Source organism: Triticum urartu, chromosome 1A (genome assembly GCF_056163025.1).
Source record: "Triticum urartu cultivar PI428250 chromosome 1A, HENAU_Tu73, whole genome shotgun sequence".
Taxonomy (NCBI): domain Eukaryota; kingdom Viridiplantae; phylum Streptophyta; class Magnoliopsida; order Poales; family Poaceae; genus Triticum; species Triticum urartu.
In genome coordinates this window covers 196,561,602-196,585,998 of record NC_141873.1, presented here as the reverse complement: position 1 = coordinate 196,585,998, position 24,397 = coordinate 196,561,602, and the positions used below count along the sequence as shown (strand labels likewise).

The following is a 24,397-nucleotide window of genomic DNA, read 5'->3' as shown; positions in this document are numbered from 1 at the left end:
TCACGTCCCCATGGCCCTAGGGCCATCGGAGGAGCGGATCTACGGCTGCGCCGGCAGGTGGCAGAAACCCTAGCTTTGTAAGTAACATAGGTTGTGATAACATCTTATATTATGGGCGGAGAGAATGTCGTAAAATTTATACTGTTTGATTCGTGTTGGAAAGAAGTTTTCATTTATATAGTTTTGTTACATATAACAAATTTTTTGTTACGCGGTATGCTCGAACTTTGGCTCAAAGTGAGGGGCCTAATAAACACGGGCTGAGGGGAATTGCATTCCATAAATATATCGTCTTAATCATGATTTATAGTCAGTTTTCTCCTATAACTGACTACACCCGAGGGCAATTTCTAAAGTCCCAACTACTAATTACAATGCTCATCAGAAGGCCGTTCCCTGGAATGCTCGTCAATTTCTTCCAGGGAGGAACATGCCAACAATAAATGAATCCCAATCAATCCCGTCCACACCAGTTAGATAACAACGAGCATCTGCTTCCAAGTATTGCATTTCCCTGTTGCAAATTGCAGATCCTAGCAGAATGGAAGCAAATCCAAGCATTTTCTAATGATGAGTCTCCCAAGGATTTGACTCCTTAGACCTCCTAGTTTATTCTTCTCCTTCAACTAGTCTTCCACGTACCCATCTCATCTTAGACTTATTAGAAGGTGAGGACACATCCTCTAGTGGCTCTGCTGAAATAAATTCTGTTGTATCTGCTGCAATCCGGTCGATCTGGTCGTTATTGACCACTTGCTCACTGATATATAGATCATTTGTTCCAAGATTTCCGTTCACATCTTGAGCTGTTGAAAAAGCTGAAGGAAGCAAATAAGCTCTTTCCATGGAGTTCTCTATCCTCTGAAACATACTGAGTTGTTCCTTTTCACCTAGTGCAGACACATCAAAATAGAAATCCATGCCATTAACAGTCCTTGGAGGTAGCTTCATTCCATTTACAGATTTATTCTCTTGTTTAATAAGGTCATTTTGATTCTCCAACTTGTGCAGTTCCGATACACCCGAGTCATCGGATGTATCATCAGAAGAACTTTCTGCTGGCCCATCATTATCATCAACACCTTCGAGTGACATTCTTGCCTCTGTAACAAGCTTTCTAGCTTCTATAAGTGATGCTTGAGCAAATGGAATTTTCGCTGCAACAGGCTCAAGAGCATTTGCAGCTTTCTCGGCTTCTACAATGAGTGACCTGATGGTAAAAGAATAAGAAAACAACTACAATGAGACAGTTAAATTTTAAAATGTCTTGCATGTACAGATAGCATGTTAGTTTTCTGACAGGAAGTAGTGTAAACTACTCCCTCCGTCCCATAATATAAGATCGTTTCGCAAGCTGTAATATAAGATTGTTTCGCAAGCTGTTTTAGCTTGCGAAACGATCTTATATTATGGGACGGAGGGAGTAGGTATGAAGTAAAAGCACCCCGGGAAATTCAACTGCAAGTGTGATTGCAGTGCACTAATGTGATATATTTGTATGTTATTACTTATGTTTTTCTTTTCATTCTTTGTTTTTCCGGAAAAAACTTCCGATCCATTCATCAAACATCATGGCAGTACAAAAAACACAAGAAATAATAAAAATTACATCTATGCCTGTAGACCACCTAGCAACGACTACAAGCACTGGAGCGAGCCGAAGACGCGCCGCCATCATCGCCCCTCCCTCACCGGAGACGGGCAAACCTTGTACTGACATGTATATTGTTTGGATTTTCCAAAGACTTTCACAGATATGTGGTTTTGATTTTTCCCAGTAGTAACAAACGAACTAGATGTGTCATGTGTGTAATTAGTACACGATAGAGATATGTGGTTAAACCCTCACAGATAAACCAAACTCAAACAATAATTACTTTTATCATTTTATTTTATTAGGGAATTACAAAACCATTTCCCTTTTTGGTGTATTGCATGATAGCCTTTCAAACTTAGCACATAGCCTTTCTACAATACTTAGAGGCTACCCAATTTGTTTCATGATTTTATCCCTAACCTATCACCTACATTTAGTTCAAACCCGAAATTGATTTTAAATGGATTTACATTTCAGAAAATATAAACATGATTCCAAAAATTATGAATCTTTTTGTGAGGCTTTGATATATTCCAGAGAAGGTTCACAAAATTTTTCATAAAGATTGGATCTCATTTGAACCTCCAAAACATTTTTAAACAGAAGATATTCCATTTTTTGTACAAGAAAAAGAAGAAGGAATTCTTTTAAGTCACACAACCCACAGCCCAAATACCCCTTTGCACTGGTTATTCCCTACCTCTGTATGGCAGCATGATCCCACGATCACGTTGACGGCAACGTCAATTTGACGGGCTGAACAGCGTCGCCTCGGCCTATATAGCTGCCCCCGACCTAGCCCTAGCCACCCTCTACCCTCCCTCGACGTTGCCGCTCTCCTCCTCCACCTACAGAAGCCCCTATTTTCCGCACGTCCTTTGACCGATCCAAGCACACCGTTGTGTTCATGGTGAGCTCCTATACCGAAGCCCCCTATTTTCTGCAATGTTTGGTAGCTACCCTTAGCGTGTAGTCCAGTAGCAAGACGTCACCGCTCGCCGTTGTTAGAGGTCACGGACGTCGGTGGCAAGCAAACCAGCGCCCAATGGAGCCTCAAGGTCGTATACGTCCTTGGATCATGCTAGTTCGCCGTAGATCACTGGCCCGCTCACGCACCCGAGCACCGGCATTGCCATTGGTCGTCGCCGACGATCTTCTGTTCATTATTTCTACGCACAAAATTCTGCTATCTAGCACCCGCTTGACTCTCTTTGCACTGCTGGTTGTCGTACTTTTCAGTGTTGCCAGGCTGTCCAGTCCAACTTAGAGTTTCATCGCGTCTACGGGAGTTCTTTTCTCGGCTCCGTAAGGAGTTTGATCCATGGTGCACTCTGTTGTTTGCTCGTGGCCATAGTTCTCTTATGGAGGCGCTTTCTAAGATTTATGCTGAGGAGACTCACCTCCCTAGTTCTGGTTTACTTTGTTAAGGAGTATTAGTATTAGATCTAGGAGACCTATTAGGCTATGTTTCCTTTCCTTGTACACCAAGTCTTATGTAATAAATATAAGCCCCACGGGCTACACGATAGAGATAGCATGCAAACATGGTATCATGAACCCGGGTTTAAGGTTTTTTGTTGGGCTCCACAACTCGCCCTCCCCGTCCAATCTTGTGTTGCCGTCGCTGCAATTTCTCCTTCGGGTTGGCTGCTGCTCTTCTTCCAGTTTAAGGACTTCTATAGATGATTTCTCTCGCTACACTTGGCTTTATTTATGTCTTCCCGCAGTGAGGTTCTGCCTATATATATAGGCATTTTGCTGCTATGACCCACACTCAAGTATCTTGGCCTATTCGTGTGTTTCGTGATGACTCCGCTGGTGAGTATATCTCCAAGATGTTGCATGGTGTCCTTGCTGAGCAGGGCACTCCTGCTCAGTTTTCTTGTCCCAGTGCCCATGCTCAGAATGGTGTGGCTAAGCACAAGCATGGTCACCTTGTTGAGACGCCTCAGGCATTGATGATCGCCACCTCTATTCCACCTCACTTCTGGGCTGAGGCTGTTTCCACTTCCACCTATCTCATAAACATCCAGCCCTTTGCTGCTTTGTAAGGTGGCATTCGTTTGAGCGTCTTTTTGATCATTCTCCTGATTATTCGACACTTCATTTGTTTGGTTGTGTTTGCTATGCCCCCCCCCCCCCCCCCGGAACGCACCAAACACACGTATTTCTCGGGGTGTGACTTTTGATGAGTCTCGTCCTTTCTACCCGGCTCCATCTTTCTCGACCTTTTCTGTGAAGGATATCTCTTTCCTCACTTTTCCCCGACACTTCTATCACTAATGTTGAGTCCTTGTCCACTCACCCCACTCTTCTACTAATTCGACTGTTGTAGATACGACGTCGTCATCTCCTACGGTTTCCTCACCCTCACCTCACTTGTCACGGGATCTGCACCTTCATCGCCAGTGGTATCCCCGTCTCCATCACCTGAGCCTATTCCGGTGATTCCTCGTATTCTTCCATCTTTTCCTCAGTATTATACACGTCGTTCACGTGTTGTGGATGCGTCTACTAATGCGCCATCTTCCTTGTGCCAGCCTACTTATGGTTTACGTACTCACCCGTTGACCGCTATGGTCTTTCTAGCACTGGCGCTGCGACTTCTTATCGTGATGTTGTTCATTCCAAATGGCAGCTTGCCATGGCAGAGGAGATTGTTGCTTTTGAGCTCACCGACACGTGGGATCTTGTTTCTCTTCCTCCCTGTGCGCGTCTCGTCACTTGTAACGGGGTCTATAAGGTTAAGACTCACACGGATGGTTCTCTTGAGCGCTACAAAGCTCGTCTTGTGGCTCGCGTCTCGTCACTTGTAACGGGGTCTATAAGGTTAAGACTCACACGGATGGTTCTCTTGAGCGCTACAAAGCTCGTCTTGTGGCTCGTGTCTTTCAACACGAGCATGGTCGTGATTATGATGACTTCTTCTCCTATGCCTCATATGACCATTGTTCGCACATTTCTTGGTGTGGCCTCTATTAGCCATTGGTCTGTCTCAGCTTGATGTCAAGAATGCCTTCCTTAATGGTGAGTTGTGTGAGGAGGTTTACATGCAACCACCACATGGGTATTTTGTTCCTCATGGTATGATATGTCATCTCCGTCGCTCTCTCTCTCTCTATGGCCTTAAGCAAGCCCCTCGTGCTTGGTTTGAGCGTTTCGCCTCTGTGGTGATTGTTGCTGGTTTTTCGGCAAGCGTTCATGATCCTGCGTTGTTTGTCCACCTTTCTTCTCATGGTTGGACTCTTTTCCTATACGTTGATGACATGATCATCACTGGCAACGACCCTAAGTACATTGCCTTTGTGAAGGCATGTCTTAGTGAGTAGTCTATTATGTCTGATCTTGGCCCTCTTCATTGTTTTCTTGGGAGTGAGGTTTCTACTACCTCTGATGGTTTTTTTATTTCCCATGAAAAGTATATCAATGATCTTGTCTGTGTTGCTCTTACTGATAAGCGCACCATTGAGACTCCCATGGAGCTCAATATTCACCTCACCGTGCTACTGATGGTGACCCCTTGTCTAATCTGGCGTTTTATTGTCATCTTGTTGGGAGTCTAGTCAATCTAGTTGTCACTCGTATGGGTATCTCACATATTGTTCATATTTTGAATCAGTTTCTTTTTGGTCCCACGTCGGCTCACTATAGTCACTTTCTTCGTGTTCTTCAATATCTTCGTGATGCGCTCTCTCACCGTCTTTTCTTTCCCCTCTCCAGTTTGTTACAGCTTCAAGACTATTCGAATGCTACATGGGTTAGCGATGCTCGGATCGTCGTTCACTTTTTTCTTACTGTGTTTTTCTTGCTGGCTCTCTCATTGCCTAGAAGACAGGGCAACAAATTGCAATTTCCTGCTCGAGTGCAGGGGCTGAGTTGTGAGCTATGGCTCTTTTAACGGCAGAGATGACTTAGTTATGGTGATTACTTCAGGAGTTTGGTGTGTCTATTATTACACCTACTAGACTCTTGTCTGATAATACATGTGCTAGAAGTATTGCGCGTGATCCTATGAAACATGAGCTCGCCAAGCATATTGGTGTTGATGCTTCTTTTGTGCGCCCTCGTGTGCAGGATCAGGTTATTGCTCTTCAGTGTGTGCCTTCCAAGTTACAGTTGACGGATTTCTTTACGAAGGACCAAACTAGAGCCGAGCATGGATTTTATCTCTCCAAACTAAGTGTTGTGGATCCACCATGAGTTTGAGGGGTAGTGTTAAGAGTTATATTATTTTCCATGTATAGCCTGTTTTATTTTCCCTAAGGTATGAGGGGTTTCATGCATATTTACCACCTCTACATGTATATATATCGGCCTAGGTCCACCTGAAAATACAAGTTGCATATTTCCTAACAATATCTACTTGATGCTGCTATGGGTAGTTGAACCTGGCTCTGATACATTTATGTTGTGCTATGGATATACTTATGTTAATATGTAATGAAGGCAAAGGTGGGAGGCCATGTTTTATGCAATCGGTGTTTTGTTCCACTTGAGCCGACACTAGGACCCGAGTTTTATCTTGATCCAAGACCAAGCTTACTCAACCTCTCGCTGGGGAATTTATGGGACCCCTTGCGACCTAGACCTAAACCTCAAACCTCTCCATGGGCCACATAGTTCGGGCTTTCCACTACGTCTAGTTGTGTTGCGAATGAGATGTTTATGATGATGGTGTTGTTGTTAATGTTATGGCTAACCGTTGCATACATATAGCCAAGGTTGTCAGAACCGTGATTCTGAATTGGATCGAAGCTTTGATGGTAGGATCGTAAATCATAGAATTTTCACTATCAGAATCGTAGAAACGTAGATACTAATAATCAAAATCATAGAATCATAGGGGTTCATTTGGATTGTAAAGTGGTAGAATCATGATTCTGACAACCTTGCATATAGGAATGTGGCACAGCAACCGTTTATCTTGCGGCCTCTAGCCACTCACAATGGTTGAGCTTTGATGGTAGGATCGCAAATCATAGAATCCTCACTGTCAGAATCATAGATACTCCCTTTTTATATACAAGGCCCCTATCAAAATTACAATTTGCAATTATACAAGGCCACTAACACTAATCAAGACGAAATTAATTGTGTTTGCCTCATTTTAGCAAAGGAGGACATTAATTATATCTTGCATGCAAGCGGGTGTGAGGTTGGCTTGAATGTGCCTCATTAATCAACCAAAAAGGAGTGAGAGCATTGGCCTGTTGTGGGTGGAAGAGAAAAATACACATTAATTAACACGTTAAACAACAAGACAAGATGGCTTGCAACATTGGCTTGAGCATGCATTAACTTTTGCCTTGTTACCTGTAATATACGTTTGTGGCCTTGTATACAAAAATGGAGGGAGTGCTAACAATCAAAATCATTGAATCATAGGGGTTCATTTGGATCGTAAAGTGATAGAATCGTACAATAGAATTGTGATTCTGACAACCTTGCATATAGGAATGTGGCACGGCAACCGTTTATCTTGCGGCCTCTAGCCGCTCACAATGGTTGAGTCTGTTTCGGAGCATCGGCTAGATTCACAATTCAGGCACAACTCGGTTGGGTAGCCCCTTGGACTTGTTTGCAACATATGGGAAGTGTCGTGGCCACTCTCCCTCCGCCAGCACACCCCGTGTGCGCTATTCTCGAGGGCATTAAGGGGTTGTTTGGTTCTCGCCAGTGTCGGCCATGCCAATGTTGGCGAGCCAAATACTTGGTGCAGGATCTAGGCGCCCGAGATTTGCCAATGATTTGGCGTCAAAGTGAACCGGAGGAGCCTGGGTGGGCTGGGCGCACCAAAAGTTGGTGCCCATCCCAACGGGACGCCAAGCCTGGTCAACGACCAAAATTTTGGATCCGCAAGTGCGGGTTGTAATCCAAACAGCCCCTAAAAGAGCGTTTGGCGTTTGTTAGAGTAAATTGGTGCGCCCCTGCAGGGTTAAATCTATTTGAATAGCCCTGTCCATGTTATGGACGACTTCAACATTTTGTACTTAATCATAGAACAACTTCAACAAATATTTAATAAACTTGCCGCCGTGTGAGCATTGTTTGTAAAGCGTCCCTCAGAGCGCCCTCCAGGCTCAAAGCATCCGGCTCACTTTACACATGTGTCTAAGGTGTGCCTTAGACATTAAAGCGTCTAAAGCGCCCTCTTAGGCATCCTGATTGGCGCTTTAGTACAGAGAGGACGCCATAGACTTGCCAAGCAGGGAACAGAGATTTCTGGCGGGAAAAAAGGGCTGGGTGGGAACACAAGGGCGGGAAAACTGGGCTCACATGTGAAACAGTTTCAGGAGAGGAAAGAGAGAGAGAACCAAAACCAGGACGTGCAAATCTCCAGGCTTTCAGATCTCTCTCCTCTCCTCTGGCAGCAGCTTCCTCCTCAGATCAGCACCAGCTTCCTCCTCTCGCTCCTCTTCTCCGGCTGCAGCAGCTCCCCCCTTCCTCTTGCGCAACCACAATTGCATGGCTCCTGCCCTCTCTTCTCCCCCTTCCCCTCCCTTTGCTCTTTCTTGCATGCTCAGATCTGCACCAGCCTGTCATGCCTTTCCTGCTCTGTTATGTGTTATGCTATGCACAGCTCCTCTGCTCCTAGGTGCTGCTGCTACCTCTCTTATAGTAGTTGGCTAGTTGCTTACTGCTTAGTGGATGGATTAGAATAATGGCTACTAATGCATATGTGCTCACTGGTGGATTAGAATCAAGGTACGTATGTCTCACTAAATGGTACTCTATTTTACTGCCCATCAGGTTCAGAGTCTGTCCAAAGCGTCACCTCACTTTACGCTTTAGCGCTTAAGCAGTGAGGTGCCCCCTCAGCGCCTCGCTTCCCTTAACCGCTTTAAAAACATACGGTGTGAGTGCCTTGCGGATTCTTCCTCGTGGGAGATACAAGGTGGAATGAAAGCCAGTGCACTCTCTTTCCTTATCTCTATTAGACGCAAGTTGTAGTGTATCTATAGGAGCAAACCACATACCCTTACTTTGAGACGAGGCATACTCAGTGTAGATCTAATGTAAGTCTTGCAGAGTACGTCATGTACTCACCCTTGCTATTCAAACCAAGTTGCAGCAGAGGACTTCACCGACATTGAAGGCGGCTACTTTGCAAAACTTACTGACGACGAGTTAGATAGAAGGTCCCAGGTGGTCTGAGCCTTGGGAGGGCCTTTCGTTTATCTCCAACCTCTTGGGCACATTTGATATTTTGCCTATAACCAGACTATTCACTTCGTTGAATGATGTAATGTTGGGTCATGTTGATCTCTAGTTGTAACAATAACTTATTAGCTCATGTGAGCTCCATACCTTATATATATGTTATCGTTCGAGTTCTATGATGATACTTATTACGTCTCACCCCACAGCGTGTCATAGTGCGTGCATGTACGAAAGTACACTTTGCGGGTAGGATATGGCTTCTATTCTATACCTTGTAGGCAATTGCGCTAAACTTGGAATATACCAAATCCGGGGTCCGACAATGTGGCTGTTATTAAGCTTTGACTACTTTTCATAAATTAAACACATTGGATAGTGCAACAATCAAACAGAAATTATAAGGGGGGGCTTAGCCAGCATTGCTGGGTTATTTTGTCTTATTTTCATATTTGTCAAAACTAGTCAAAGTCTAGTTGAAAGAACACATCAAAGTGCAGTAACAAAATTTTAAGCACAGAAAATCAATAGCTGATATTTGTTAGCAAAGATGTGCCTCATGCAGTTTACCCTTTTCTAATTGCAAATAAGACAACATACCTGGCCCTTTCAATAGCCTCTTTCTTCTCTATTTCCAGTGCTGTCCTTTGGGCTCGAATCTTCGTTATCATCTCTAGTTTCTCACCTGCCATAGGATCTTTGTAAGGAGTTGCACTTTTCTTTCTCTTAACCGGAGCAGTTTTTGCATGTGCATCGTCCAAGCTGACAGCTCTGTGTTGAATAGATTTCTTTTTTTCACGCTTTGCACCTGGTTCTCTCGGAGTTCTTTGTTTACGCGGTACTTTAGATCCAGAAGATGTTCCATGATAGCTATTAATTGCACTGCAAACACGTTCACGGTATTCCTGCAAGAAAATCAATCGTTTCTACCATTAGTTTATGCAATATGAATAAGCCATATATTGCCCCGAAGACATTGGAATGAGAGGATGAGAACCATGAAATATGTTCAGCAAGGCATAGATAATCTTACTCGATCCAACCACTTCGCAGCAATGGCTTCTGCAATTTTTCTCCTCTGCTCTGGAGTTTTTGGCGCTCTTCTATTACCTGTCGGCCTAGGCATTGATCGTCTTTGCTGGACTTTCTCCAACCATTCCTGCCGCAATTGCTCAGTCAATATTTTATGTGAATTCCATTGGAAGGCAACTCCACCAGCAAAGCCCTTCCTAGCTGCATCTGCTATCATTTCCCGCCACTCCACAAAGCAGCCATCCTGAACCATTAGCTTCTGTAGACGCAAGCTCCACCCACGCCTCACTCCCAATGATATCTTAATTTTGGTCTCTTCACTGTATTAAGTACAAACAAAAATAGCAATTACTACAAAAGCATCTACAATTAAATCGATTTGGTAGTTCTAGAAATCATGAAACTAAGGAACTGCAGTTAACATTTTTTTTTAAAAAAACTGCAGTTAACTTTTTTTTTAAAGAACTGCAGTTAACTTATTACACTACTATTTAAGCACTAAATATTCTTGCTTTGAGGTTAGTTCCTGGGTACTTCAGAGTTTAGACTTGTGGGTTGTGGCACAGTTGCAGGTTTGGATATGGCCGAGGGGAGTATGAAGTGGCATGTGCAAACATTGCGAAATCAAGCGAACGAGCTCTTCGGATCAGCTCGCTATAGTGCATGAGCTTGTGTAGGCCACGCTCCATCTCTTGAAGTGCATGTGCAAACACTTGAATCATGCCGAAACTGAGACAAGCTCGAGTCCCTGGCATACTTTAAACTATGGGCCAACTGCCATCCTTACTGAGTAGTATGCTTGCAATTCCCGAGCTAGCAGCCAGGTTGTGTTATCTTAAGACATCAAAACCAGTCCCGCCGATGCCCTCAACGGCACTCTCCATGGGTGCTGCCACTAACACAAATAGTGGTGCCATTACATGTGTGCAGGAACCATCATTGCAATCCGCTGCTGCACTCGTCATTGCCATCCGCTGCTGCACTCGTCATTGCTCATGGAAAACTGGGTTCTTGCTGAGTGCGAGCACGGACATGGTGTCCCTCTTCCCCTTCATATCACCAAGCAACCGTGCCAGCCAGATGGTTTGGCTTGCCGCCGTTGTTGCAGCAACGTACTCTACTTCACAGGAAGACGCAGCCAAAACTCACTGCTTCGCAGATTGCCAGCTTACTCCGGACATGCTCTTCCTCATGTCGATGTCGCCGGTCTGATTGCTGTCCGAGAAGCCAACCAGTTTTGCGCCCTTTGTACTACGAGGGTAGGAGAGACCATAGTCAATCATGCCGGCTGTAGCGTAGCAGCTGCTTCACGGCGCTCATGTGTTCCACCGTGGGGCGCTCCATGAGTCTGCTCGTTCAACCCAACAAGAAGGCGAGATCAGGCTGTGTGTGGACGAGGTACTGCAGACTTCCAATGATCCGCCGGTATGTTGTGGCATCAATCTCCTCTGCTGTGCTCTCACAACTCAATTTGAGTCGCGCCTCCATGGGTGTGGGCAAGGGATCGCAGTTCCTCAGCCCAGCTATGTCAAGGATGCGCTTGACGACTTCCCCTGATTCAAAGTGTCCCATCTTTGCCTTGGGTGTAACTCAATCCCAGGTAGAAGGAGATGAGCTCAAGATAACCTATAAGGAATTCCGTCTTCATTTCTTCCTTGAATCGGGTGATCTCATCATGGTCTAATCGGGTGTCTGATCTGGTGATCACCAGATGGTAGACATTGATGCCAATGAGCAAGAACACCCTGCCATGGACGCGTCCGTACATCGTGCTCCTGGGCGCTCTGCTCGAAGCCAAGCCACTTCAGTGAGGCATGAGGCATGCCTTACATGCACGCAGGGCTTGGCACAGTACATAGTACCCCCTCATAGTCGCAACACCTTTCCTTCTTCTCAAGTGACAAAGAAACCAAGTGGCTGCGACACATAAACCTCCTTGGTGCGGAGGGTGCCTCCGGATATCACCATGTCAGTATGCCCCATCGTCAAAGACATGCATATCTCCCACATCATACATATAAAGGTGAATCTTCTCTTTTTCTTGTGTTTACTTGACCCCTTCGAGGACGGTATACTGCTTGACCCTCCTCCCTCATGCATCCATAGGTTTGAGTGGAACTTCACACATGTCAAGGAGTGCAAGCACGAGAGTACGCCTACACCATCCGCAAGGGAAGCTTGGAAGCAGCAACGAATAGAGAAGAAGGAGAAGAGCTGCTGAAGATCAGCTGTTGGACTGTCTGGACATCATCTCGGAAGTCCAGCTTGATGCCTCCAGGCATCAGTACCCAAAACGTTAAGCCTGATGAAAGGGCCCTCTGACTTTCTGTCCGGAGTTTTGTCTGACCATCAGCCAGACTGTCCGGCATCCAAGCCAGAGTGGAACTTCACACATATCAAGGAGTGCAAGCACGAGAGTACGCCTACACCATCATCAAGGGAAGCTTGGAAGCAGCGACGAATAGAGAAGAAGGAGAAGTGTTGCTGAAGATCAGCTGCCGGACTGTCTGGACATCATCCCGGAAGTCCGACTTGATGCCTCCGGGCATCTATACTCCTATAAAAATGGCAATTGGTGATGATGGTGTGTCTGCCTCTATGCCATATTGACCGTTCGATCTGGAATGTAAGGCTGAAACTGAGGTGGGTAGTTCCGGAGCACATTTTGCATAAACACCCCACACATTCGACAGAATTTTGGAGAAGACATCCGAAACACAAAGCCGATACCCTGGAAATTTCTCCTTCTCTCGCCAAACAAACGAGCCTTCTAGAACCCCTCCCAAATTCCTCGTCGTCGGCCCTTCTCCTCTCATCCACGGCAACTGCCAGAGTTGAGTTGCGCGAGGGATCCTACTCTTCTATACGTAGTTGTAGTTAGGGTCTCAGTAAATTGAATTTTGGCTTCAAGCTTTCGTCCGTATCTCTGCTTCTAGATCCGTCGAAGATGGAGCCATGGCGGTGGTTGCTTGCTGCCACATCCAAGTGTCCCTTTGCTCTCTCGTCCTACCACCCCTCTTGGTATGGATTTCCTTTTGGAAACACTATGCCCAAAAAAGGGGACGATCCCAACTCCTGGCACAATCGACGCACGCGCACGATTGAGCGCGACCGTTTCGCCATCTAGGCCTTCACCGCTGGTGCCGGTCACCCGGTTGGAGATCTAGGACGCTGTTGCCAAGTACTCCCTCTGTAAACTAATATAAGAGCGTTTAAATGACTACTTTAGTATTCTAAACGCTCTTATATTAGTTTACGGAGGGACTACGTCAGGCTGCGGGCACTCCACGGCGCTGTCCGCTGGCATGGCGTGCTGAATGCTGTTGGTGTCGGCGCGTACGCCAACAGGAGCCCGGCCAACATCAGCCTCGTGCCAGCTGCGTCGTCCGTGTGCTCACGGACAGCGGCATCGACCAATGCAGACTAGGAGTATCCAATGTTTATTCAGACAAGTAGTGCAAGCTCTGAACCGTACACAAAGATGTAACAAGAACGCCTCCACCTCAGCTCTCAAGTTCCAGGGATATGCACAATCACATCGGCACAGCGTCTTTCCGTGCAGCTGACTGTCAGTGCTGCTTCCTCTCTACTGTATTTGAGATGTGGACTCGGCTTCGTCAGCGCTATCAGCCCTCTGGTGATGCCTTATACCTGTCTGTGGTTCGGCAGGAGCATGCTCTTCAGCAGGGTGACTCCGCTGTTGATGAGTTCTATGCACAGAGTTCTGCTATCTGGCATCAGCTTGATTCTCTCCGCACTGCTGGTTGTCGTACTTGTCAGTGTTGCCAGGCTGTGCGGGCTGATTTGGAGTTTCATCGTGTCTACGAGTTCTTGTCTCGACTCCGTAAGGAGTTTGAGCCCCGGCGCGCTCAGTTGTTTGCTCGTGGTCGCATCTCCCTCATGGAGGCGCTTTCTGAGATCTGTGTTGAGGAGACTCACCTCTGTGGCGCTGGTTTACTTGAGGTTCCCTCTGTGCTCGGTACTCGAGTTCCTGCTATGCCTGCTGCACCGACTCCTTCCCACTCGAGTGCTCCGCCGCTCTTGCCTACTCCTACGGGCGGCCAGGGTCAATCTCGTCCTCACTGCGGCTACTACAAGATGGATGGTCATGTTGAGTCTCAGTGCTTCCAGAAGAAGAAACACCTGCGTAAGGTGCGATCATCAGCTTCGAGGACTTCTTCTACTTCGACATCTTCAGCCACCGCCTTGACTGAGCAGGATATTCTGCGACTTAAGCGTCTGCTTGCCGCTTCAGGTTCTCCTTCGACGGGTACTGCAGGTTCTATGACTAATGCTTTCCGCACTGAGCAACCACCCTCTACATAGTCAGGTACATCCTCGTGGGTTCTGGACTCCGGAGCTTCTTTTCATATGTCTTCTCATTCTTCAAATTTGTTCTCTCTTAAATCGCTTGATTTTCCTGTTCACGTACTCACTGCTGATGGTACTCCTCTTTCTGTTGCTAGTCGAGGTAATCTTACCACACATTCTTACTCTGTTCCTGATGTTGCTCATGTTCCTCGACTTACCATGAATCTTTTTTCTGCCGGTCAACTTACTGATTCTGGTTGTCGCGTCATCCTTGACGTTGACTCTTTGTTCTGTCCAGGATCGTCGAACGCACACTTCGGTTGGGGCTGGCCCTCACCGCCGTGACTCTCAGGGTCTTTGGGAGCTAGACTGGCTTCATGTTCCTTCTGCTGCCACCACTATCGCCAGTCCATCCGCTTCTGTCGCTTCAGCTACCAGCTCCTTCCAGCAGTGGCATCATCGACTTGGTCATCTTTGTGGGTCTCGCTTGTCGTCATTAGTTCGTCGAGGTCTTCTGGGGTCTGTCTCAGGAGATGTCTATTTAGAGTGTCAGGGCTGTAGACTAGGAAAACAGATTCAGTTACCTTACCCTACTAGTGAGTCGGTGTCTTAGCGTCCTTTTAATTTGGTCCATTCTAATGTATGGGGTCCGGCTCGCTTCGCTTCAAAAGGGGGCCATTGATACTATATTATTTTCATAGATGATTTCTCTCGTTACACTTGGCTTTATTTTATGACTTCTCGCAGTGAGGTTCTTTCCATCTATAAGCGTTTTTCAAGACAGCACAACGACAACTATGACTATGGACCCATTCAAGGACCATACTTTGGAGGCAAGTGACTTGGTGGCGAGCGAGGAACAAGCTTCCACTTTTGGAGGCAATAGTGAGATGGTCAAGCATGGGATATTCCCTTCAATCATGGAGGCGAGTGATGATGTGCCACCTTCTAGGACCTTCATCCTTGGCAACGGTGACGGGATGCTTGAGGATGGGATTTTCCCTTCAACTATGGCGGCGTATAGTGTGACTTGAGAGATATGTGCACGCATATTGAGAGTGAGAGTTCACCACTAGCCCCACATATGTCGATGCCCCAATTCCTATGTGAGGAGAGCCACAACCACCACCATCACTTGAGTGACTCCATCATATGTGAGTTTGAGTGTGGTCCATCCACCTTGAGGGAAATAGTGAGCCACAAGAGATGAGTGAGGTAGTTGATAGGTCATGTGTAACACCCCGGATATGATTTACCCAATATGTATTCCAACTCTTGCCGTTTCCGGCGTTAAGTTATTTTATTTTTCTCGGGTTCGGGTTTTTGTCTCCGTGTTGTTATCGTTGTCATGCATCTCATATCATGTCATCATGTGCATTGCATTTGCATACGTGTTCATCTCATGCATTCGAGCATTTTCCCCGTTGTCCGTTTTGCATTCCGGCGCTTCGTTCTCCTCCGGTGGTCATTTCTACCTATCTTTCGTGTGTGGGGATTAAACATTTCCGGATTAGACCGAGACTTGCCAAGCGGCCTTGGTTTACTACCGGTAGACCGCCTGTCAAGTTTAGTATCATTTGGACTTCGTTTGATACTCCAAAGGGACCGTAAAGGCCTCGTGTGTGTTGCAGCCCAACACCCTTCCAATTTGGCCCAAAACCCTCTCCATCATCTAAAGCGTTTGATCACGATCGCGTGGCCGAAAACCGCACCTCATTTGGACACTCCTAGCTCCCTCTAGGCCTATAAATAGGTCCTCCTCCAAAAATCCGGATCTCTTCCCCGTCCAAACCCTAAAAATCGCCCCGCCACCACCAGACACGTCCGGCCGCCGCCGGACGAAGTCGCCGCCGCCGCCCGCGCCAATCAGGAGGCGCCACGTGGCCGGCCGCCTCCTCCCACCGCCGCGGCCCGCCCAGCCCGCAGCCGGCCCCCGAGGGCCCGAACCGGCGCCCGCGCCCCGCCGCCCTTCTCCTACCTCCCAGCCCGCGCGCCCGAGCCGCCGACCATCCGCCGCGCCGCCTCTCCTCTTCCGCGCCGGCGCTGGACCGCCTCGCCGGCCGTTCCTCCGCCCCTCCTCGCTTCGGGAATCGGCAAGTCCGGCGACGCCCCTGCTTCTCCGGCGAACTCGAGCTCCGGCCGTCGAACCTCGTAACCCGCGCGTGAACAGTGCAGATCTGGATCCAAAAATCTCGAGGGTTGACTTTTATCCCCGAAACCCTAATTCATATGCCCATATTCATCATGCCGTAACTTTGCATCCGTAGCTCCGTTTCGCGCATATAGCATATCAAAATGTTCGTCTCAGAGAGCACATCATTTCATCTCATTGCATCATTTTCATTTGAGTTCATCTTGATGCCCGAAATGCTGTTAGAAGAGGGCTACTTGAGATTATTGTCAGATCTGCTGCTCCATTTAGATATTTGTCATTTTTGCCATGATTATTGTGTGCATGATATGTCCATGAGCTCTACATATGTTTTGTTAAGGGTTTTGTCATCTTTTCAGAGATGCAACCCATGTATTTTTGTGATGTGTGTGGTGACTAGCACAAGCTTGCAAAGTGAGACACTTGGTAATGCTGATTTCAAGGACTTAGCATTTCCACTAAGTCCTTGAGCTGTTTATCTCATATGGCCATATGTTCATGTTGTTTCCTAGTGATCCATGCCTCTTTTGAGGATGATCAGTAAGGATGTTTTGTTAATCTTGTAGTGCTCTATCCATCCATGTCTTTGTTTGCAATTATGGAGCACCCTAATTTGAGTCAATCGAGCTCTACTTTTGCTATTTCGTGAATCTGGTCAGATTGTCTACTTATTAGCAATTTTGCCGAGGATGTTGCAGTTGATCCGTGCATGCTATGCTATTGTTCTTGCCATGTCTAGCTTGTATTTTGTGTATTCTTGATGGGTGTATGCTCAGATTGTCATGACTTGCTCTATAGTGAGTGCATCGAACTCGTAAACATGCCTACTTGATATCTGTTTCAGCATGCTCCAGTTTTCACTAAGTCTGAGAACTGATTATGTTTTTGCCATGTTCACATGCTTGCAATTGTATTTTCTGATCCCTTTTGGCTCAAGGTCACTAAGGGACTTTTGTTAAGCTCTTTGAGTAGCTCCATGCCATGCTTTACTTTGCCATGTTCAGGTTTTGTAGCATATAGTTTTGTTGCTCCAAAGAGTGCTATCTGATCTGAGATTCCAAACAAGTGTTAATTTCACTAAGTCTGAAATCTGTTTACCATATGCATTTTTGCCATGCTTGTTTGAACCTGTTAATGGATGAATTGGCCGTAGCTCAGTGCTAGACTTTTGTTAAGCATCTTGAATGAATTCCTGCCATGTATTTTGATGCCATGTTTGGGTGTTGTAGCGTGTTCATCTCGTTGCATTTAGATGGCTACTTGCTGTAAATCGCAGAACGTGGTCATATTTGAATTGCTTGTCATTTCCAAACCGTAACTCCGATTCCGGTGATCTTTATATCGTTTTCAAGCGATTTCATCTCACCTTTCCAGTGGCACACTTGGAATTCCAAGTTGAGGCCAGGTTCATGCATCCCTTATCAAATCTTGCATATGCATCCCGCATAGCATACCATCATTGCATCATATTGTTTGAGCTTTGCACGTGGTTGATTGTGTTCCGTTTGCTTGTTTGTCTTGTTTGGGTAGAGCCGGGAGACGAGTTCGCTAACGAGGAGCCCGTTGAGTTTGCTTTCGAGGATCCATGCAACTCTGACAACTTTGCAGGCAAGATGATCATACCCTCGAAATCACTACTATCTTTGTTTTGCTAGATGCTCGCTCTTTTGCTATGCCTATACTACGATGCCTACCACTTGTTTTTCAAGCCTCCCAAATTGCCATGTCAAACCTCTAACCCACCATGTCCTAGCAAACCGTTAATTGGCTATATTACCGCTTTGCTCAGCCCCTCTTATAGCGTTGCTAGTTGCAGGTGAAGATTGGAGACCGTTCCTTGTTGGAACATTATTTACTTGTTGGGATATCATTATATTATCTTGTTATCTTAGTACATCTATATACTTGGTAAAGGGTGGAAGGCTCGGCCTCTCGCCTAGTGTTTTGTTCCACTCTTGCCGCCCTAGTTTCCGTCATATCGGTGTTATGTTCCCGGATTTTGCGTTCCTTACGCGGTTGGGTTATAATGGGAACCCCTTGATAGTTCGACTTGATTAAAGCTTTTTCAGCAATGCCCAACCTTGGTTTTACCATTTGCCACCTAGCCTCTTTTTCCCTTGGGTTTCCGAAGCCCGAGGGTCATCTTATTTAAACCCCCCCCCCCCGGGCCAGTGCTCCTCTGAGTGTTGGTCCGAACCAGGCAGCCTGCGAGGCCACCTCGGAGAAACTCGAGGGTTGGTTTTACTCGTAGCTTGACCTATCTGAGTATGCCCTGAGAAAGAGATATGTGCAGCTTCTATCGGGATTTGTCGGCATATTCGGACGGTGTTGCTGGTCTTGTTTTAACCTGTCGAAGTGTCTTGAAGAACCGAGGTACCGAGTCTGATCGGAACGTCTCGGGAGGAGGTCTATTCCTTCGTTGACCGTGAGAGCTTGTCATGGGCTAAATTGGGACTCCCCTGCAGGGATTTGAACTTTCGAAAGTCGTGCTCGCGGTTATGGGCAGATGGGAATTTGTTAATGTCCGGTTGTAGACAACTTGAACCTTAACTTAATTAAAATGAATCAATAGTGTGAGTTACCGTGATGGTCTCTTCTCGGCGGAGTCCGGGAAGTAAACACGGTGTTGGAGTAATGCTTGCCGCAGGTTGCCCTCTAGTTATCCGTTCGCGCTTTGCCTCCTCTTCTCGCTCTTTTTTGCGAACAGGATAGCCACCATATATGCTAGTCGCTTGCTGCAGCTCCACATATTTACCTTACCTTACCTGTTAAGCTTAAATAGTCTTGATCGCGAGGGTGCGAGATTGCTGAGTCCCTGTGGCTCACAGATTACTATTACATCAGATGCAGGGCCTGATGATTCCGCTCCAAGTGACGCGCTCGAGCTCAAGTGGGAATTCGACGAGGACTCTCAACGTTACTATGTTTCCTTTCCTGATGATCAGTAGTGGTGCCCAGTTGGGGGTGATCGGGACCATGTCGCATGTTGGGTTGTCTTTTATTTTGGCGCCGTAGTCAGGCCATGAGTGTTTGGATGATGTAATGCTATTTTATGTACTTGATTGACGTGGCGAGTGTAAGCCAACTATGTTATCTCCCCTTTTATTATCTATATTACATGGGATGTTGTGAAGATTGCCTAACTTGCGACATATGCCTTCAATGCGATTATGTCTCTAAGTCGTGCCTCGACACGTGGGAGCTATAGTCGCATCGAGGGTGTTACATCATGTTAGGCCATTTGCAATGCAAACAACTTAACCTCTACCTTTATTGTGTCCTCTCCTTTGGTGCTAGGTCTCATGGATGATAACACCTCGATCCTCAACAACTTCGGCCCTCCTTTGGACAAGACAATGGCCATGGTGGAAGAAGATGCACCCCGCACATGATTCCATCAAGATGATGACGTTGGCCACAAGATGGTCTTTTCCACCACAGCTACTTCACATGAGTGGGACTCCCAAGGTAACAAAATAGGTGATGGTGATGTGTGTGTCCCTCTAGTGGATATGGATTGCTTGCATGATTCTGACGCTCCTATTACTATGTCACATGCTATTAGGCCTTCTACATGCTTTGATTTGACACCCGTCTATGATGTGTGTGATGATGAGTATGTTATGTTGAGTAGTTGTGATACCGTGCTACATAGGATATCTTGTCATAACTTCATATATCATATCATGTTCGATAACCCTCTTGCTTGGTCATATGCTATGAATGAGATATGAAAATTCAAATCTTTGCAATCTTATCATGGTGACTATGCCATCCCCATTAAATTCAACTTGAGTTATGAATATGGCAGAGATGACAAACTTTTGCTCTATGGTATTTGCATATCTTGTGATGATATTGGCGTGCTCCCTTTGCATCATTTGAGCAATTCCCTTCATATGTCATGCCATGAACAACGTGCTTTGTACATGCATTGTTTAGATGTTGTTCAATTTCTCCTTGTATTCTTTCAAGTCTTTGTCTTGCTTGCAACCATGCTTATACTATTGCCCATGAGGACATCCCCATAGTTTCCTTGTTAGGTTGCTCTATCTTTTACTTTGCATGCTCCCATAATTGTGTGCGTAATATGTTTTACATTGATATGAATGCTATGCATATTAGTATTGATGCATCATATACTTGTTACACCTTTTGTCCCCCATGTGTTGAGCATAACAAGTATCATTGCATCATGGATGACGTATTCTTGTATCGTGCATCAAATTTACTTGCATATCTTGTGCTAACTCCCACATGCACATACACATCATGATGGATGATGTGTACATATGCCACGTGCCCACATTCTTTCGTTTGTGTCTATGTTGTGTAGGTCATCATGCTTGCTTGTCAATTTCTAAACTCATGAGTTGACAAAACGAGCTCTGGAGAGCTCATTTGGAGTCCGGAGCCGTATACCGGCCTAGGGGTCCTGTGCCAACCTGATGGGCCGACTTTTGGTGGCTGAAGGCAACCCTGGGCCATGGCACCGTCACTGATGTCACACAATTTTATCGGACGGCTATCAATAATTGAGGTGAAATGGAAGCACACATGTGCGAGGAAATCTAGTAGGCTTTCATCACACACCACTGATAGATATATTGTTCCGTAGTTTAATGGGCGTGGTCGGCATTTAAGAACATATTCAATAAAATATAGAGAACATGTTGATGTAGAAGTGCTTTGATACTCATATTAAAAATGTTTACAAAAAATTAATTTTTATCACCAAAAGGCCAAAATTGCTAACACGTCTTTTACAATGCAAGCAAGGACAAAAAAGGAGACATGTACTTACAAAAATATTATTTTCCATGAACACAATCATATATCTTAAGAGTCTCTCTAAATGTGGCGGGAAACAACAACAATTACTTCATCAAGTCATGCATTGTTCGCAACTCTAAGAGCGTCAATCCAGCCGGTATGGTTCACAACTCTAAGGGCGTCAATCCAGCAGGTATGGTTCGCAACTCTAAGGGCGTCAATCCAACTGGTAAGGTTCGCAACTCAACTCTAAGGGCGTCAATCCAGCTGGTAAGGTTAGCAACTCTTAAGGGCGTCAATCCAGCTGATATGGTTCGCAACTCTAAGGGCGTCAATCCAGCTGGTATGGTTCGCAACTCTAAGGGCGTCAATCCAGCCGGTATGGTTCGCAACTCTAAGGGCGTCAATCCAGCTGGTATGGTTCGCAACTCTAATACATCTTAAAGTAAACCATGTGGGACTAAACCCACCATTACAAAGCACAGCACACAGCAGGGTGTTATAATTATGGAGGATAATGGTTCAGGCCATCTCCAACGCGGCGCTACAAATGGGCGCTAGGGAATAAATTCCCAGCCGTTGCTCTCCAATCCCGGTCACATAGTTGGTGTTGAGTGCCTGATTTAGAGGCGACGCTTAGGTGGGCTTTTGGTTCAAATTAAATGGTCCAAGCACCCATGGATTTATTATGTGCGTTGGAGGCTGCGGCTCTTACGTGAGTGCTTCATCTTGGTATTTTTATATTTTCTTGTGCAACGTCTTACCGAGGGCATCTCCAACAGAAGAAGCTTATATGAGCACCTAAAAAAACAAGGGGGGCAGCCCAGTGCAATAGACCCAAGGCGGTCGGACCCTTCCCCGGACCCTGCGCAAGCGGGAGCAACATGCACCGGGCTGCCTTTTTTTTAGGTGCTCATATAAGCTTCTACTGTTGGAGATGCCCTTAGTAAGACGTTGCACAAGAAAATAGAAAAATACCTTGTCGATAATTGTTAATGTTTTATCAATGTACTACATAAATCTTAAGAATAAGGGCCTACCTCTGAGCATGTCCGAGATTCATCAGCTTTTTCTTAACCTGCACAGCAATCTCTTTAGCCAAGCTAAACAATGCATTAACTTGTTTCTGACAAAAACTTGAACATACTGACACAGTATTAATGAGCCAAGTAAATAATGCAAGAAAAATATAGGCTTCGATGGGTATCACACCTAGTACCGTACACTAGTGCACCCACTGGTCCTTTGCGGTTGGACCAAGTGTTACATTTGTGCCTGCTATGGCATGTGTGGTTAGTTTGTAATACCACACCATTATAGTTTGTAAGTAGCATGTGTGGTTAGTTTGTAATGCCACACCATTATACTAATTTGTAAGTAATTAAACCAATAATAATAACAATAATCATTTCCCATTATATATGTAGAAGTATCTGTATTACCAGCCATGCAGTACCCATGTTGCTGCAACATATCAACATATTACTGCATATTTCATGTAAGATCCCAATTTTAAAGAGAACTATAGCAAACGAATTCAGGAAAATTACATCTTAATACATACTTCAAACAACAGCAGCAAAGCCTTAGTCCCAAACAAGTTGGGGTAGGCTAGAGGTGAGATCCATAAGATCTCGCGACCAACTCATGGTTCTGGCACATGGATAGCAAGCTTCCACGCACCCCTGTACATGGCTAGTTCTTTGGTGATAAGTAAATTTAGATGCCCTAGAACCATTTATGAATACTATTCAGCATGCTTTACCTGGCAAGGTTGCAAAACATACCCAGCAGAAAGCAAAAAGAAATGATGGCATAAACATTCCAAGTTAATTGCTTCCGATCAGCATATGATTCAATAAATTAGAAAGTGTCTCAAAATAAAATGTGGTTGGATGAACATTTCATTGCAAACATGCCAGATTTCTAGGCTATGATATCTGCATTTGCATGTATCCACAGCCAGAAATGTGGAACCAAGCATACTTAAACGTACATTTTTTCAATAATCTATCCAACTCACTGTCCTGAAATTTTTTATCCTTCCTTTGCATTGCAAAACAAACAGCTACATAGAAGCTGTATGGTGACAATCTGTTACACCATGAAATAAAGCAACTCCAGAACGTTGTAGCACCCCAAGACATAAGGGTGTTTGTATTGTCCAGTTTAGTTAGAGATGGTTAATCTCCTCAGATGATGCAAACTTGAGAGGTAGAGACCATGCGTTACCCAAATGCAATTGTGCCCAGGCATTCAATCGATCCAATATAAGATAACAATTTTGGCTTGTAGCAATATTGCTATTAATTAAATGTATTCAATTAGCTATCTACAATCCTACATTATGAAATAGTTAGCTCAAGTAACACTACGCAAATACCAAGGGATTAAAAGACATGACGCCACATATAAATAGCAACAACAATTCTTACATGACTTCACCTTGGGGTTCTGCATAGCAAGCCGTGTCCTCTCCCGAATCCGCTGGAGCGTCTCTACACATGCAAGTTAAATTTAATAAGGCATTACCGTTTCCTCAAATCAATATGCAACTCTTATCTAAGTCATTTACTAGATCCATTTAAACCTTCATCGTTGCAGTTATTCCATGTTTTTCTGGAACAGAACATCTACATGAATTTCCTAAAAGGTGGCCGCTGGCATGTTGAGTTCTCACGTTGCTATCACACAGTTTCCACCTACCAGTACCAATCTCTCTCTTTTTCTTCCATTTTAATCAAACATTTCCACAAAAGTTACCACTGAAGGATTAAACTAGGGTGCAATCCTACCTGGGCTGTGCTTCCTGCCCTTGTTCCACGGCGTATTCCCCTTGTTCGCCTGCGATATCCGCATCCGCCTCATCCTCTCCCTCTCGTCCACTGCCTCGCCGTCTTCCTCATTCCCCACACCATCCTCCTCAGTCGGAAACTGGATTTCCACCGCCTTCGCACCGCGGTCCAGGGCCAGCGCAGGGTCCACCTCCGCTAACACCCTGACTGCGCCGGCGCGGCAGCGGGGCGGCCCAAAGCATATCACCCGGCGCTGGACGTGGGATGCGCAGGGCCACGGGGGAACCTGCGGGAGCCGGGGCCAGGAGGAGACCGAGTAGTAGCCCAGGAGCTGCGGCGCCATTAGACGTCTGTGTTCTTCACGGCGGATGGTTGGCCTAGCAGAATGCCGCCCACGTAGCGCGTGGAGACGTGATGCGAGGAGCGCCGCCGCTGCCGGTGGCGGATGGAATGGAGGGCGGCTGAGGAAAGGATTGGCTCAGCCGCGGCTGATGGAAGGATTGGTTCGGCGGCGAGGAGCGAGAGATAGTCGAGCGAATTGGTGACGTCTTATGCGGAGAACGTGGAGTGGGGGATAAG

General features: G+C 45.9%; 1 protein-coding gene across 1 annotated transcript; it reads right to left on the bottom strand.

The window, feature by feature from the left end:
• Positions 1-261: 261 nt before the first annotated feature.
• LOC125551105 (muscle M-line assembly protein) lies at positions 262-24,397 on the bottom strand. Its single transcript, XM_048714266.2, has 6 exons — positions 23,819-24,397; positions 23,469-23,521; positions 22,064-22,101; positions 9,789-10,107; positions 9,356-9,660; positions 262-1,210 (listed from the first exon to the last, which is right to left on the bottom strand). Exons 1-6 carry the CDS (start codon positions 24,159-24,161, stop codon positions 610-612), a joined length of 1,659 nt encoding a protein of 552 aa, XP_048570223.1. The 5' UTR covers positions 24,162-24,397; the 3' UTR covers positions 262-609.